General features: G+C 42.4%; 1 protein-coding gene across 2 annotated transcripts in view; it reads right to left on the reverse strand.

The window, feature by feature from the left end:
- Positions 1-16,899, reverse strand: part of LOC121680282 (rab GTPase-activating protein 1) — a 117,119-nt gene that overhangs the window by 99,311 nt on the left and 909 nt on the right. For both annotated transcript variants that reach the window (XM_042059525.1, XM_042059524.1), the window contains exon 2: positions 201-412. In XM_042059525.1, the coding sequence (XP_041915459.1) occupies positions 201-350 (150 nt within the window). In that variant the 5' untranslated portion in view covers positions 351-412. The remainder of the gene's footprint in view (positions 1-200; positions 413-16,899) is intronic.

Here is a 16,899-nt window from a genome sequence, read left to right on the forward strand (position 1 = left end):
CAACTAGTCTACACATGGTTAATGTTGGTGTACTTCACACATAAACATGGAGAAATGAAGGTGCATTAGACAGGTGAGGATGGTCTGAAAGGTATAAAACTGGTCAGCACTGAGACACAATAGTGTGTAACTAAGACATGTCCCAGATCCCACCCCAGTTTTATAGTCTGAAATCTTAGTCTACTCTTGGGCGCTCTTACCTTGAGTCCTGTTTTCTCGTCATCGCTACCGTTATTAGTGGACGGCGTGTCGTCCCCGAGCCGGGACACCAGCACAAAGTCCTCACTGTTGAGGGTGGACACCGAGTCGGACGACACGCTAATTTTCCCCACCGAGGCCTTGTCATCCATGACTGCTAAACCAAGCCTTCAGGCGCATTCATGAATGAGGTTTTTTTAATGAGTAAAATCACCTGGAATAGAAACAAAGACAAACAAACAAACAAACAAACAAACAAACAAAAAACAAAAAAGAAGAAGAAAAAAATCAACCAAAAGCAATGAGGGAGCGAGGAAGCATGAGAAGCCACTTTGAGTCTAATGTTGAATGGAGACTCTAGAAACAATCTACTGCAGTTCTAATGTAAGCAAGCAGTGTGATAACCATCTAAGTCTCTACAGAGACTTGAGGTAGTTTCCTTGATGACCAACCGGGGGCACTCTAGATCCCTGATGGGGCCCTATAGGGATATACAGTATAAAGCTCTGCTGATAGGTACAATTATATCAGAGTGACCAGTAGGGGTCACTACACCAACCGGTTTTTACACACTGAACCAGGCCACTGGGTTCACACTAACAAGGGAGGGAAAGGAAGAGAGAGAGGAGAGAGGGGAGAGATAGAGAACAAAAACAGAGGACAGACAAAGGTCTGTCATAACATAGGAAAAGAGTGTGAGAGAAACAGACAGAGAGAAAGGAAAAGGAATGAAAGGGACCAAGAGACAGAAAGATGGGGAGAGGAGGACAAGAGTGTGAGTGTGTGTGTGTGTGTGTGTGAGAGAGAGAGAGAGAGAGAGAGAGAGAAAGAGAGATGAAGAGAGAAGGTGCTAGGTAGAGTGTAAGAGAGATAAGAGAGGAGAGGAGAGAGAGAGAAACAGATAGTGAGAGAGATAGTTATAGTGAGGGATAGAGAGGCAGAGCTGAGCTACTGCCCCTACTGGCCTCAGGGCTGTAGAATCTCTGCTGAGTGCTGCAGACTAAGCAGGAGATGTAATGTGATGCCATGGCGATGTGAAAACAAAAGTGCCCCTGAGAGCTGCCTGGTACCTATGTGTGTGTGAAGGTGTGAGAGTGTGTGTGGTGTGTGTGTGAGGGTGTGTGTGAGTGGAGAAAGAGAGAGATAAACAAGAAAGGAGGGAGGGAATGAAGGAACAAAGAGTTCAAAAAGAGTGTGTCTGAAAAAATGAAATAGAAAGAGGGACCAAGAATGTGTGTGTGTGTGTGTGTGTGTGTGTGTGACCATGAGAAAGAGAAAACTGTGATCGAGTATGAGCATCACCTGAACTATGCAAAAATGACTAAAGGACCGCCTATACATCACCATAGTAATATTCAAATGATAAACAAACCTGCCTGACAGAGACTATTGTGCTACACTTCCTTCAAGGAACAACTGACCTCAGAGCCGCTGGTATCCTGACACACACAGGCAGGCACAGGCACACACACAGGGAGGGGCACATACACACACACACACACACACACACACACACACACACACACACACACACACACACACACACACACACACACACACACACACACACACACACACACACACACACACACACACACACACACACACACACACACACACACACCAATGTCTAAAGGAAACGGCTTAGTTGCCATTAGTACTAGGCCTTTTTAATTTTATTAGTCAGTACACACCATCTCAATTTCCTTTATATCAAGTCACACACACAAGCAGACTAACATAGCAGATGCATTTCACGAGGAGAGGAGGGAGAGTAAAGAGGCCGAGGAAGAGAGACAGGCACAGACAGGAATAGGTGATACAGAGAGTGGTGGAGGGGGGGGGGGGGGGGGTAAACAGAATGAAAGAGAGAGAGGTAAAGAGAAAGAGAGAAAGAGAGAAAGAGAGACGCCAGGCACAGATAGAAAGGGGATATAATAGGTGGTGAGGGAGGGAGAGAAAGGGGAAGAGATAGACTGAGAGAAAGAGGTAGAGACAAGGGGAGGTATAGAGAGAGTTAGAGTGTGAGAGAGTGACGGAGAGAGAGAGTGTGTGTACACACAATTTTTCGTGTTACTCTTACTATTCATTATTTTTTTCCCCTTTTCCCTTAATGTTCTCAATGTTCTCATTGTACAAATTGTTACGCTGTTTTGTTTTGTGTTTTGGCAACACTGTACAGTCATGCTAATAAAGCAACATTGAATTGAACCGAGAGAGAGAGAGCCAGAGAGAGAGAGAGAGAGAGAGAGAGATGCCAGGCACGGATAAAAGAGGATACAGAGGGTGGTGAGGGAGGGAGAGACAGACTGAGAGAAAGAGGTAGAGAGAGGAAGAGAGAGCAAGAGAGAGAGAGAGAGAGAGAGAGACGCCAGGCACGGATAAAAGAGGATACAGAGGGTGGTGAGGGAGGGAGAGAAAGAGGGAGAGACAGGCTGATAGAATCTCTGCTGAGAAAGAGGTAGAGACAAGGGAAGGTAAAGAGAGGAAGAGAGCAAGAGAGAGAGAGAGAGAGACGCCAGGCACGGACAGGAAGAGAGGAGCTCCCGAGGCTGGTGGTGGAGGGAGGATGTGGGAGTGGAGAGGAGAGCTGCTGGGGCGACGGAGTCTGGGCAGACAGGCCAGTGCAGCGGGGAGGTGCCGAACAGGAAGCGCTTCTGGCCGCAACACAACAGTGTGTGTGAGTGTGAGTGTGTGTGTGTCCGTGTCCGCATGTGTTGGTGTGCATGTGCGTACGTGTCCGCATGCGTGTGTGTTTGTATGTAAGTATACACACATTTGAGCTCTCTCTCTCTCTCTCTCTAACACACACTCCATAAATAAAGCAGCCTTGTGCAGGCTCCACACGTTATATCTTATTACACTATAAAACGTAAAAATACAAGGCAATAAAAATGTGCAAGTCATGCAGTTATTGTTATTGTTGCTGTGCAAGCATGCACCATATGCAAAAAGCGTTGCAGGGCATCTTTCAAATTCAAATTCAAATTCAAATATGCTTTATTGGCACGACAAACCATATAATGCATTGCCAAAGCGTTCACAGGAATAATAATAATTAAAGAAAATACAAATACAAAATGATATACACATGTACAAACATTACAAACATTGTTACACTTCGTCACACACACACACACACACAGCACATCACAACCATACAAGACCATTGTCTGTACACGTGCATAGGAAAACCAAGACAGGACAAAACAAAACAAAACAAACAGGAGACATGGTGTAACAGACTGGGGCTGGGGAGCAGTGTTGTGTTGAAGGGTGGAGGTAGTGGGGTGATTATCTTAAGTAATGCCTTCTCTCAGGTTATGGAGTGAGGACACATAACTGGCTGCCAGTATGCATGTGCTGGTGTCCTCACCCAAAACTACAGCAAGTTTTTTCTGTTCCTCCAGTTTTGTGAAGTTGGGAATGATGGTGTTCAAAATGGTGAAATATTTGTCTCTTTGTCACAGTGTAGCAGAAAGTGCACCTTTCTCACCTTTCTCTACCTCCCCTGTCATACAGTGACCACATGTCCTTTGCTCTTTGGGCAGCCATGACTTCTTGTGCCTGCCTTTCTCTATTGGCTAGACTGTGGTCACTCAGCCTGTACTTGGTGAGGATCTGTCTCTGCTTCGTATCTCTGACAGTGTGGAGATACTCTGCCAATTGATAGTCTTTTCGTATGCCAATGTAACATTCTAGTTTGTGTTGTAATTTTGTTTCTTTCTTCCAGTGTTCCAAATAAGAATTCTTGTTGCTCTTGTTAATTTGGTTGATTCTGATTGGTGGTTGGGAAGCAGTGCTGGTCTGGACAATTTGTGGGTTAGGGGTTAGTGGTTAGTTAAATGCGTGACCAACTGACATAGTGGACTGGGCTTAGGGCTGAGCTCTTGGGATTTAAGTGCTTTAAAATGTAGTAAATTTTGAGGGCTTAATTTTAGATGAATCCAGAATTTTAGTGATCGTTTTTGGATATTAATCAATAGTGGAAATCGGCCTAATTCTGCCCTGCTAGCATTTGTGGGTACTTTTCTTTGGATATGTAACAAATTTCTACAGAATTCAGCATGCAGGGCTTCTATTGGGTGTTTTCTCTTTCTCTCATACCCACACAAACACTACACATACTGATATACTAACAGCAAGTACTTTTAAATGCTTAATTTTTAGTGATCAGTGCCACTTTACTATCTTGAGATAACTTCTTGTGCTTTTCACTAACTCTAGGAGCCACAGACGGCTCTTTCAATGCTGCATGGTCATTCTATACAGTATTTATCATTTATCGTTTATAATTTACTGTGACTATTTCAAACTGTATTATGTTTTGTGTTCTGCTTATATGAATCTATTTTTTGTTAGAGGTGGGACAGGCTGGGGTGGTTGGTAGTGAGGAAGAGCTCTAGTGTGTGTGTGTGTGGTGTTTGTTGAGGACCCCCTTGAAAACGAGATGTTACATCTCAAGGGGTTATCCTATAATAAATAAATTGAAATTTTCAGTATTTCTGACATGTAAGAAAGCTTTATAAGTCTCCATCAGTCTCTAGAGACTATAAAAGCAGAGATGAGAGAGTGAGAAAGAGAGAGAGATGGAGAGAGAGAGAAAAGAGCATAGAGGGTTAGAGGGCTGATGGGCTAAACACCAGCGGACATTGACATGCTGCATTCTCGGGGTTAGCCTGAGAAATACTATTTTATCAACAGGGTGACAGGCAATGATGGGAGCTTCCTAAACCTGTTGATCTTCAGAAGAGTTTAGGACATTCAGAATCCACCCAGATTGCGCTAAACACTAGGCCCACTGCAGATGGTTAAGCATGGCTTAGAACTGCTTTTGTCGTGTCATCTTTTTTTCTAGCCTCCTTAAGAATCACCAGACGTACTGGTGTTGAACTGCGGTAAGGATAATTATCCTACTGTATTCAGGCCATTGCCACAACCTTATTACGCTAAACGCCACAGCTTTCTGCTAAGTAGACTAATTAGGACTACATTTCCCAATGTTAACAGATGGACGGGATACACCCTCTCCATCTCCACACACTTGCTAATCTTGCTAACCAATGAGAAATTCATGAGACGACCCATTACTGTGCACGAGCAGGAAAAATACCTACGCTAGTGTGTTTACACTGTTGGTGCCTGCCCTGATCGCAAACAGGGGTCTACTGAGAGGGGGGACGTGAGGGAGAGCTGAGGAAGCAGATTGAAATGTGCTGCAAGTAGGTGAACTTATCTACTGTCTATCTACAGCCTATCTACTAGAGATGTGTGGTTTGCGGTTACAGCCGCGGATCGGGCGGATGACGTGAAGAAATATAATATTTTAATTAAATTCGGGCGGGTGGCGGTTGAACCAATCAAACGCATCACCCATACACATTAAAACAACGGGCGGGTGCGGTTTTGAAGGTTGGTCAAAAAACGTTGGTGCGGATGGATGGCGGATGGATGATAAGTTTTGCTATGCGGTTATGGTTGAAATCCCATCCGCACATCTCTACTATCTACTAGGGGGGTATGTAAGGGATAGCGGGATAACGGGCGCCGAGGTGTCCTGTTATACGGAATTAATTGACGAGGGCGAGAGGCAAAGAACTCCGCCCAAGTCCATTAATTCCGGATATCAGGACACCTCGAAGGCCGTTATCCCGCTTATCACCCAGTAGTCATGCCTTTATAGCACGCAAAGGAAACAAGCAGTTTCGTTTAAAAAGAAGCCAACTTGTTCAGTTTGTTGAAGCCTACAACTTTCTTTGTAGTCCAGGCAATCTATGTGAAAAAATCACCCAACCCAAAACTAATTGCAACAGAAATGATTTGTGTTGTATTCAGTTCATGAAACCTTCCCAAATCACATACCAAAAGTCCATGAAAATCCAAGTGGTGGAACATTGTCAAAATTGGAATTATGTGTGCATAGGTCAATGGCGAAAAGCTGCACCTTTGGCAGTTTTATTGAACTTTTATAGTACAGGGGATATGTGAAAATTAGGTCAAATTCTTTCATATAAGCATGAAACTTGGTGAACCTGTACAGTTTGGAGCCCTGAACATTTTCAGATATAAAACAATTATCAAAAAACCCTAATGGTCGTTGTGGCAACTATTAAATGTTCCACTATAACTGAATTACACCTATATTCTTCATTATATCTCCTGAACCAAACATGGTATCTCAGAACAAGTGATGCCAACAGGGATGAGCAGTATTTATGGTACATGTATTCCATATTTCAAATACAAAATATATCGTATATTCGTAATTTGTATTTGACTGGGTTGAATAATTTGTATCAAAATACTTTATAGGTATGTATTTTTGTAGTTTAAAATATTGACAACTATTTTTGGTAAAACCAATACTTTTGGTTATGTGATGACATAAAAGTGCAAAACATTGAATGTAGCCTCTGACTGGTGCTGACTTATTGTGATAATATTGACATTCAGGAAGATGATCCAGTGCAAGTTGAGTAACTTTAGGCGGGTCAATATAGGGTTCAACATCAAAAAAATTGATACAAAAGGTTTTTTTATGGATTCTGGTACTGTTAGACATGCTAAATAACATACTAAAAATCTAGTAAAATCTGACTTTGAGAAAGGGGTCATTTTCAAGATGGTCACCAAAATGGCTGCCAAGAGGTTACAATAGCTATGGGCCCTATCATGACAGTCAAGAGCACGGCGCAAAGCGTATAATTATCACGATGCAACACTATTCTACTTTAGAATATTGTACACTATTGTACAATATCGTACAATATCGTTATGCCCGTCTCTTTTATTGAGCAACGCACCAAGGGGTGTGGCAATTAACGACCTAAGGAGGGGTCTAGCGCATTATCTAAAAATCGCTATCGTACACTACCTAAAACGCATTACGCCACTGACCAAGAAATACCTGGTCAGAAATCCATGGCGAGTTGTTTATATGTTATTTTAAAGAGACACCAGGCAAGCCTGATGCCTTTTCTCTACAAAACTCCCACACGCTCGGTCTGAAGCTCTTTTCCTTTTTGTTTGCATCTTCCGTCAAGGGTTTTCGCTGCTTCTTCGGCGGCTCTGCCATTATACACACGTTTGCAACAATCGCGTTTCGTTAGCCTGCCCCTGTGCTGTGAATGCAGGATGTAAACTGATCCTGCTTCGGTCGGCGGGTACGATACACTGAACTTGCAAGCGGGATATTTTTCCTACAGGCAGTAGGGGCGGGTGAGAGAGTCTTCATTCGCCCTGTAATGAGTCATTTAACCATATACCGACTTACGTAGATGAGTAATTAAACGTTGCCTGGTGTCCCTTTAAGAGTGCATTATCAACAGTGATGGGCGAGTGCACAATTACACCCTGCTTTTCTCGTCCACAGGAACGTGCACCAGCGCACATCCATGTAAAACATTACCAATTACACGATTACAATGGGGAACATAACGCCGCTGACTATCAAAATATCGATGCACTTTTTGAAGGCGCACTGCTTGCTGTTAAAGGGAATGACAGATGTCACTCTCATTAGTTTAAAGGATGTTAAGCCCAAAACACGCCCATGACTAATTAAGAAACATAAGATCCACCTTTTTGCCGGACTTTTGAAAACAAAACCACACCCAATGTGGACTGGACAAACCCCTAAGCTATTTGCTAGTGACCATGCATATTAGACAAATATAGCCCTATATCTCAATTACTATTCAGCCCACAGGGGTGAATCTGAGGACAAATGATGGTCAAATTAAACAATAATATGATTTTAAATGTTAACATTGAACATTTTTGCTCTAGCTTTTTCAGCGATATATTAAAATCAATGTGTTTTAATACAGAGTAAATGCAATATAGGAATATGTACCATGTCCAAGGCATGGAGGAAGATAATACTTAACTGGTATTATCTCATCTAGAGGGCATATGCTTTTAGAAAATATATAGTTTAGGGTGGTTAATCTGTTTTCCCTTGACTGTACATGCCAAAATGTATCTACTGTACACTAGATTCACCTTTGCAGAATAGAGGGCAATATGTTGTGCATGGCATGGAGGAAGATGAGACATGTCTTAACTGGTGTTATATCTCATCTACAAGTAATATGCTTTCAGAAAATATATAGTTTAGGGTATTAATTCTGTTTTTCATAGACAGTATAGGCTAAAATGTATCCGCTTTACACTAGATTCACCTATACAGAATATAGGGCAATGTATGTGCATGGCATGGAGGAAGATGGGAAATATCTTAAATGGTGTTATATCTCCTCTGGAGGGTTTATGCTTTCAGAAAATATATAGTTTAGGGTGTTTAATTTGCTTTCCCTAGACAGTATATGTTAAAATGTGTCCGCTTTACACTAGATTCGCCTATACAGAATGGCAATGTATTGTGCATTGCATGGAGGAAGATGGGACATGTCCTAATTGGTGTCACATCACTTCTAGAGGTTATATGCTTTTAGAAAATATGTAGTTTATTATGTTTAATTTGTTTCCCTTAATAGTGCAGGCCAAAATGTATCAGCTGTTCACTTGATTCGCCTATACAGAATAGAGGAGTATGTATTATGCATGAAGGAAGATGGGACATAAGTTGATTAATGCTATATTTCATGTACAGGGCATATGCTTTTAGAATATGTATAGTTTTGGCTGTTCTATTATTTTGGTAAAACCATGGCCCATGCATAGGCATGCATTTTAATTATTAAGCTTAAACTATATTTATTAGTATAGCATGCACCTTTTGCCAGACGTCACAACAGTCACCTCTTTGGAGGCTAGCTGCAGTTATCTGCACCTTTCTGTCGAATTTGGACATTATCATGTCCATCTTCAACTTTGCCTTTATAATTTTCCTTTATTCATTCACTTACATAAACATACTGTGCTGTCTGATTACTGTTTTAGCCAAAATTGTGCAAAGTAAAGAGGCATCATACAGGCCCCTCTGACTGGATAGACAGTCTCTCAGTCAACCCCCGGGCAAGAGGTCAATTACTATAAGTCTATAAGTCTTGGAAAATGATGGACTGATACTTTCGTGTGATAGGCCTACTGTATATGATTCAGTGGCCTCTAAATCAGACCACCAAAAACACTTTCCTAGGCTAAATAATGCTTAACTATGTGTTTGTACAACTTTAACATTGTGGAACACTTACATGCAAAAACACACTGGCTCTATTTAAAGACGCAACAACCATTTCCATTGATTCAAAGGGCCAAAATGTAAAAATAGACACCAATTAGCAACAAACCAGTCTGAAATAAGCCTGAGAAATGTACTAACTCTTTGAAAATAAAAGAATGTTCCTCAACAATGCAATATTCTAAAATTCCATGTTAAATTAGATTGGGTCAGATATTCTTTAGAATGCTTATTCTATAACATTCTAATTACAGTTTTGTCAGTTTTTGCTGAAGGATAATGCATAAAACAACCCTCATTTTAACATATTTCCACCAACTGGATTTTCATGGACTTTTACTATGGTGTTTAGATCACCAATTGAAATATAAAAATGTGAAAATAAATTCTGTTGCAATTAGTTTTGGGTCAGACCTTACTTTGCCTGGACTATTGGCCCTATAACAGCGATAGCATGGACAGTTGGCTTGTTTACAGTTGATTCCATTGTTGCGAAGCCTGCTTCCATGCTCAACCGTCATCCTACTATGGTTGTTATAGTTACCATTCATAAGCATTGATATTAGAGATGCACCGATATGGAATTTTAGGGCCAAAAACGATAACCGATATTTATTGGTTTGTTGTGGCCGATACCGATATGATAACCGATAATATTACTCTTGAAAAAAAATTGTGAAAAGTGATTTGGGTAAAGCATTTAATAAGCATAATTTTATTGCAGTAATTTTACCTACCACCAAATGATAGGACAGAACTCATAATAGTCCTCAATAGTGCGGCAGTCAACAACATAACAGTAGCCTAGCCCAACAGTATGTGTGGGTCCTTTAAGTGAACCTGACGTCAGTGAATTGCGAGTGAGTGGCTAGAGAGTATGAATCGTTTTAATTTAGGACTAAACGCTCATAAATGGCTCAGCTGGGAATAAGCTACAGTATAGTGACCAAATCAGAGTTTGTGAGGGAAACTTATGTTTAGTTTCAACTGAATAAAGCTGCAACTCCTCAGACTGTATCTTATGTCCGTCTACTCTGTTGCGCAAAACCTGCTGCAGCAGAAATGAAAGGGGTTAGCCCCGAAGGTTTTAATAACTTATTATGATGACCTGTCTGGAACTGAAGCAGGAATGGTTAGCATATTTCTAGGTAGTAATACACAACCCAAGCTAACGTAATGCAAATATAATACTAAAACACAACTTAGAACTAGGCCTACTTATGTACTCGTCCCACTAACGAGTTTGCTTATTTGTTTCCCCGATCAGCGGGGTAAAGTGCAAACACACCAGCACAAGACGGCTCTAGATAGGGCTGAGCACCGCTCTGGTAAGGTTAAATGGCGGATCATTCACGAGACGATTTTGAGATGCACAGATTCCCAAATGAACGCATATCCACAGATTTGGTTAGAGTGGTGAAATACATTCACACCGCTGACATTATATTGAGGAAAAAGTATAGCCAACCAAGCTCAAGTAGCTCAGTGTAGCCAGACGGACCTTACGTAGGCCTAAATTAGGACTTTAAAAATATCAGCGCAAATTATCGGCCAGAATTCTGTTATCGGACCGATAATAATATTTTCATTTTTTCAATTATCGGCCAATAATATATCGGCCGCCGATATATCGTGCACCCCTAATTGATATGGAACGTTTTTTTTACCAGATCTACTTCATAGGTGTCCTGTTATTTAGAATTATTAGCTACCCCACCAGCCAATCAGAAAAGAGTATATCTTCTCTCGGTGTAATAATTTCCTTTCACACCAGCATAAGTCTACAACAGTAGCAGCCAACAGCATCGAGCACTGGGCTGGCCTGCCATCCTTTTACTTAAGCCATTAAGATTAATTTCCAAAAGATGCATTTATATTCCTCTTTTTAGTCAACTTTAGCATGGGTGCCAACACTTTTGACCATCGCTGTATGTGTGTGTGTGTGTGTGTGTTTATGCCAGTATTTGTTTATTTGTTTATGTGTGCGTGTGTGTGTGTGTGTGTGTGTCTGAGAGAAACCACCACAGACAGGGCTCAATCTATCAGCAGTACATTACGCAAGCCCCTTCATGCTGCTGGTGAGCTCAACTCAATTTAGACTTTGGAGGAGAAAGAGAAGCCTTCGATCCTTTACACTCGCTCTGAGCCTAGAGCTCCCCGTAGACAGCTCTCACACAGTAGGGAGAGCTCAGCACACACTCACTCAATCCACTCCCTCAACGGAAATAAACCTACCCACAGGCATCAAAGCCCAACAGAGGATCTGGACAAGCCTGCGGCTTATATTTATTCATTCAGCAGACCTTTCTATTTGAAGTGATTTACTATGCAGGATGGGGCATAGGCTATATCTTTTTTTTCCTCAGTACATTTCCTGGGCAACAAAGTCTCAAACCCATGGTTTCTGGCACTGGTGATGATGACGCCTGCCTGTATCCACTGAGCGACCGAAAGGGAGGAGGTAAACGTCTCATCATATGAGTGGGACACGGCCGGCAGTCACTAAACCTGCTGCCTATGCTAGGCCTACTTCTTTTGTTATATCTAAAAATGAAACGTGAAGTGTGTGTGTGAGGGAGTGTGTGAGTGTGTGAGTGTGTGAGTGTGTGTGTGTGTGTGTGGTGTAAAGAACGTGCTGTAACTACAGTGGCGTTTTTAGGCCTCACAAACAAACTGCTAGTAGGCCTGACTGACTCGAAAATGGACACAATTACACTACAAGTCTTTATTTAGGGGACACTGTAAAATAGCCAGGCTATATCAGCCAACTAGGTTGGTACAACCACCTATTCATCTTTAGTGACGCCATCATAACTACGCCTTCTATAAATAGAAAAAACAAATAACACCTAAAACAATACAAAAACATTCAAAGAGGCAGTAGACTTAGGCAGTAGTGCTCTGATCAAACATCCAGTACCCAGTAGCCTACTTGTTTTAATATGCCCTGACAAGAGTGTCTTATTTCTCAGCATCCAGGAGAAGGAGCCTGCTGCAAAAAAGGCTGAATATTAGACCTATGAAAATCGAATCCAAATTGCATATAAACATTTTAAAATGTATAGCCTTGTGAATCTTGAACTGGAGCTTGATTTAAAAATCAAATCGCAATCACAATATCAAAAAAAAAAAAAAACGCAATTAGATATTTTCCCTTCAGCCCCACTGACCATCATTCAAAGGAAAACAAACATACTACTCATCCCATAGCAGGCTTGGCTGAGGTGCTGAAGCTTAAACAAAGCAAGCAGCTATTGGCAAAGATTTGAGTGCTTACGGATGCTATTTTTCCTCATTAGCTGACCTGACCATCTCATTCTCACTAAGTGCTTGCCGAGGCCATAGGTTATTGGCTAGGTTACTTCCTGTTCTGTGCTGTCCACAGGGGAATTGAAATGCACTTCACAATTGACACATATTTAAGCATCTCCCACATCCCTTTTGCATTAAATAAGATTCAAAGATTTAAGATTCAAGATTCAAAGATTCAAAAAGCTTTATTGTCTAATATGTTGCCATGTTAGAAAATGTTCTTTTGATTGAAAGCAGAGTGTGTGTGATGTGTCAGTAGCATGAGTTTTGTATTGCATTGGGATTGAAGGATTTGTTGTATAATGACTTTTTAGCCAGAGGCACTCTGAACCTTCTTCCTGATGGTAATAGCTCAAAGCTTTCATGGAGGGGGTAAATGGTATGTGATATGGATGAATAAACACTTCTGCAGCTTAGCTGACACACGTGTCATGCAAGAAGACACAAGCCGCTAAGGCATTTTTTTAACTGTCCAGTAAGGGCAGCTTTTTGACACCTTGACACGAAGAGCACCCGGCTTAAACAACATTCAATATTGAGACTTTTTTAAGACAACACACGGCTATAACCTCAGTGTTTCACAATATCAACACTGACCACCACACAGTGATTCTCTATGTTGTACTACTTAAATTGGATGAAATCCTTTCATTGTAGAGCTATGTGCACCTTTGCACAGCCTCTCCTTGTGTCTCTGTCCATCAACAAACTGCATGCACGTTTGAAGAAAACATTAAAATTTGTTTAAAACTGTGAACACCTCCCCGTCACCTATCACCACAAATAGAATTCAATTCTGTGAGAAACACTGAACCTACATCTCCAATAGACTAGCTCCTACAGCTGAATTGGCAGACCACATAGCTCACTTTACCAAGTACCAGGATGTCAAACACCAGTGGGAAGTAAGCCCCTACCTATAGGTCAACTCCAAGATGCTTTAGATGCAAACCTCTGCTTAATGAACCACAGGCTAAATGTAGCCTAATAATTCAATGAGGCTGTGGGCAACAGAGTGGGTTTTGTCAGGTCAATTCCCGCGTGTGCACAGTTCTACTGGACCAAGGCCCAGAGTGAGTCCAGCGATGATGACATCACCTGGGAACTCGCTGTGAGATCAAACAGTTGAGCCAAAAGGCCTCTCTTAGTCACCGGTGCTCAGGTCAGAGCGGCTGCCAGAAACAACATTAAATTAGTTACAGTGATCACAACACCTCAGCCACAGCCTGTGGACGAGCATTGGTCCAGCTAACCCATCCTTATAAGGCCTGCCGTGCAGCATAAACATCGCCTCGCATGGGGTAATGCGTTTGGGGATGAGATAGGCACTGAAATTCACGCAATAAATTCGGCTATTCCTCCCATAGTACTTTGAAGAAAGTGAGGAAAGTAAGGAATTCATGATCTGACGTGCTGCATCATCATTAGCCATCTACAAAAGGACTGGACACACTGATCAAATATTCAATGCACTCTAGCCTACTACACCTACAGAGAGCATGCAGGAAATCGTGCAGGAAATCGATCGATCTTTGAAACCCTCAAAGGTAAAGACATACACTCATTGATAAAACATACACATAAAGACAAAAGAGACATACACTCAGCAGCTCGTGCACACACACAAACACACACACACACACACACACACACACACGCACACGCACACGCACACACACACACACACGGCTCGAGGGCAGTGTTTCATGCCACCTCACAGTGCCACTCTGTTCTGCGGCCCCCACTGGCAGATCATAATGGGCACCTTGTGATGCGTTTCCTGCCTCTGCCCCGGGACACTGTGGCCAAACAGAGACGGCCGACGGCAGACAAGCAAGGGGCACTGGGCGAAACACTAGCAGATGTTTCCATCTCTCTCTCTCTGTATCACCCTTTCTCTCTGTGTCTCTCTCTGTGTCTCTCTCTGTGTCTCTATCAGTACATCCCTCCATCTTTGTATTTCTTTCTTTGGAGAGAAGGAAGAGAGGAGGAGGCTGATGGAGGAATAGAGGAAAAGGGAGAAAGAGGGTAAGGGATTACAGAGAGAGAGAGAGAGAGAGAGAGCAAAAAGCATTCTTTCTTCCTCCAGACCTGGAGTCAGCTGTTCTGTCACCATGGAAACCCCACTCTTTTCATTCTGCTTGTTTCCCTTTCTTTCTTTCTTTCTTTCTTTCTTTCTCTCTTTCTCTCTTTCTCTCTTTCTCTCCTTCCTTGCCGCCTAAACTGTTCACAGAGACAATGTAGATAGGGGTTAGCCTAACACTTCTTTCACAGCTTCCCACTGTCAGACTGGGACGAGAGCCATCACAGACAGGGCAAGAGAAAGCTTTGAAGAGCAGCACATGGGCTGAACACACACGCACAGACACACACACACACAACGTGGCTTCTCATCCTCACCCATCTCTCTACACTCTTTCTACTGTAGACCACTGGAATTTCCCCCCCTACACAAAATTATGACTAGATGTATGCCTGCATGCATCGGTGTGTGTGTGTGTGTGTGTGTGAGTGAGTGAGAGTATTAAGCAGGGAGAGAGGCAACCCTGTACTTTCAGCTTCCCAGCTCAAATCAGGTGGGGGGGAGGGGGGGTTTAGCTGTTAGGCAGCTGTTACTCCATCAAGCCACCTGAGCCAAACATGAGAGCCCTCATTCATGCAGTCAAACACAGAGTCCCAGGCTACAACAACGCCACTTCTGCTGAGTGTGCGAGACAGAGAGCGTGCCTGAAAGATCGCAAGAGGTGAACTAAGGACAGATCACGGATGTCACGGGAGAGAGACAAAATGAGAAAGAGAAGAAAAGAGAGCAGGAGGGAGAGAGAGAAACTGTTTTTTGATGAGCTAGGTGACTGATAAACATCAAACGAAACCACTAAATAGAGCCATGGACATGTAATGGCGATGCATTGGTTGGGTTCTGCCAACATCAAACTCATCATGTGAACACTGCTTCATGTGGAAACATTCACACACCACCTAGCGTGACAGTTTTCTCAAAAAATGCACAGTGTAAGTTAAAAGGTGATGTAGCAAAGCACCAATGTGTCTCTCTCACTGCTCTCTCAACATCTCTCTCCTGTTCACGGTCACCATAGGTGACCAGGTGTGTTTAGGTGTCCCGACACAACATGCAGAGTGACTGGACACTCAAACCCCCAGTGTAAGACAGCAGGCGAACTGTGCTGCTACGGCAGCCATCTGTTTGACGACCTCCGGGGAATAGCTTACATGCTCCATGCTGAGCCGATGGGATATGAAGAGCTCAACTATCAAAGACCCGCTGAATAGTTCTCCTTGCACACCTGCTGTGAAAACTTGCCCTTGTGCTTTCTGTTCACTCCCACTCTTCCTTGTTCTTTCGTTCTCTTTCTTTCTCTCCCTCCACTTCTATGACTGTGTCCAGTCCCTCTCTCGTACATATCTGACTTTGAGTAAATATTTGCACAACACAGGTACAGGAGGGTGTGCCAAGTGGTTTTCAACTTTGTTCTCTTGGGAGTGTGACTGCAGATTTTTAATGGCATATCGTTGTTTGATGTTTTCTCTTTTAGTGTTTGCTTGTTTAAAAGTAGGGTGTCAAGAACAAAAGTCTTTCTGCATTGGGAGCATGTATGTATTCAGACCAGCTCCATATGATTTCCACCGTTGAAGAATCATACTGTGCAGTCGAACTTCACATAAAACATCACCACCAACTGTCAAAAATAAAAGGCTAACTATTGCCTACATCCCTTCACATCTCACAAAAGAGCGCAAAGAGGTTATTGCTTACACTGACGAAACCAACTAGGCCATAGCCGTAAGTCATCTACATGCTACAGGCCTTCTATATACTAGGCTAACCATACAACATGGTCTGGCCATACCTGACCCGAGTTGTTGGGACAGCAACCTATGATGGGATAAGGACTTTTCAAACATGTTGACATTCATGGCAATCTTTGGGTAGGCTGGGGAATGCACTTCTATTACTCGTAGTGTCACATTACGCTAGGCAATTGTATCAGCTTATTTTCAGTCACGGATAAATGCATTTGATGGGTGTGTTTGCTATATTGCTTGCTAATTCGGCGTATTAACCAGTTCACACGTCACTACCGATCTGCTCCACTGTAAAACGAAATGCATGTTCATGTGGCAAGATAAGAAGCCAGTCAACATGAATTGTCTATGCAGCGTTGCAGACATGCTAAACTTATCTAGTTAGCTGGCTTTGAATGCGAATATCGCTGTCTGGCTAG

This window comes from Alosa sapidissima, chromosome 13 (assembly GCF_018492685.1).
Source record: "Alosa sapidissima isolate fAloSap1 chromosome 13, fAloSap1.pri, whole genome shotgun sequence".
Lineage (NCBI taxonomy): Eukaryota > Metazoa > Chordata > Actinopteri > Clupeiformes > Clupeidae > Alosa > Alosa sapidissima.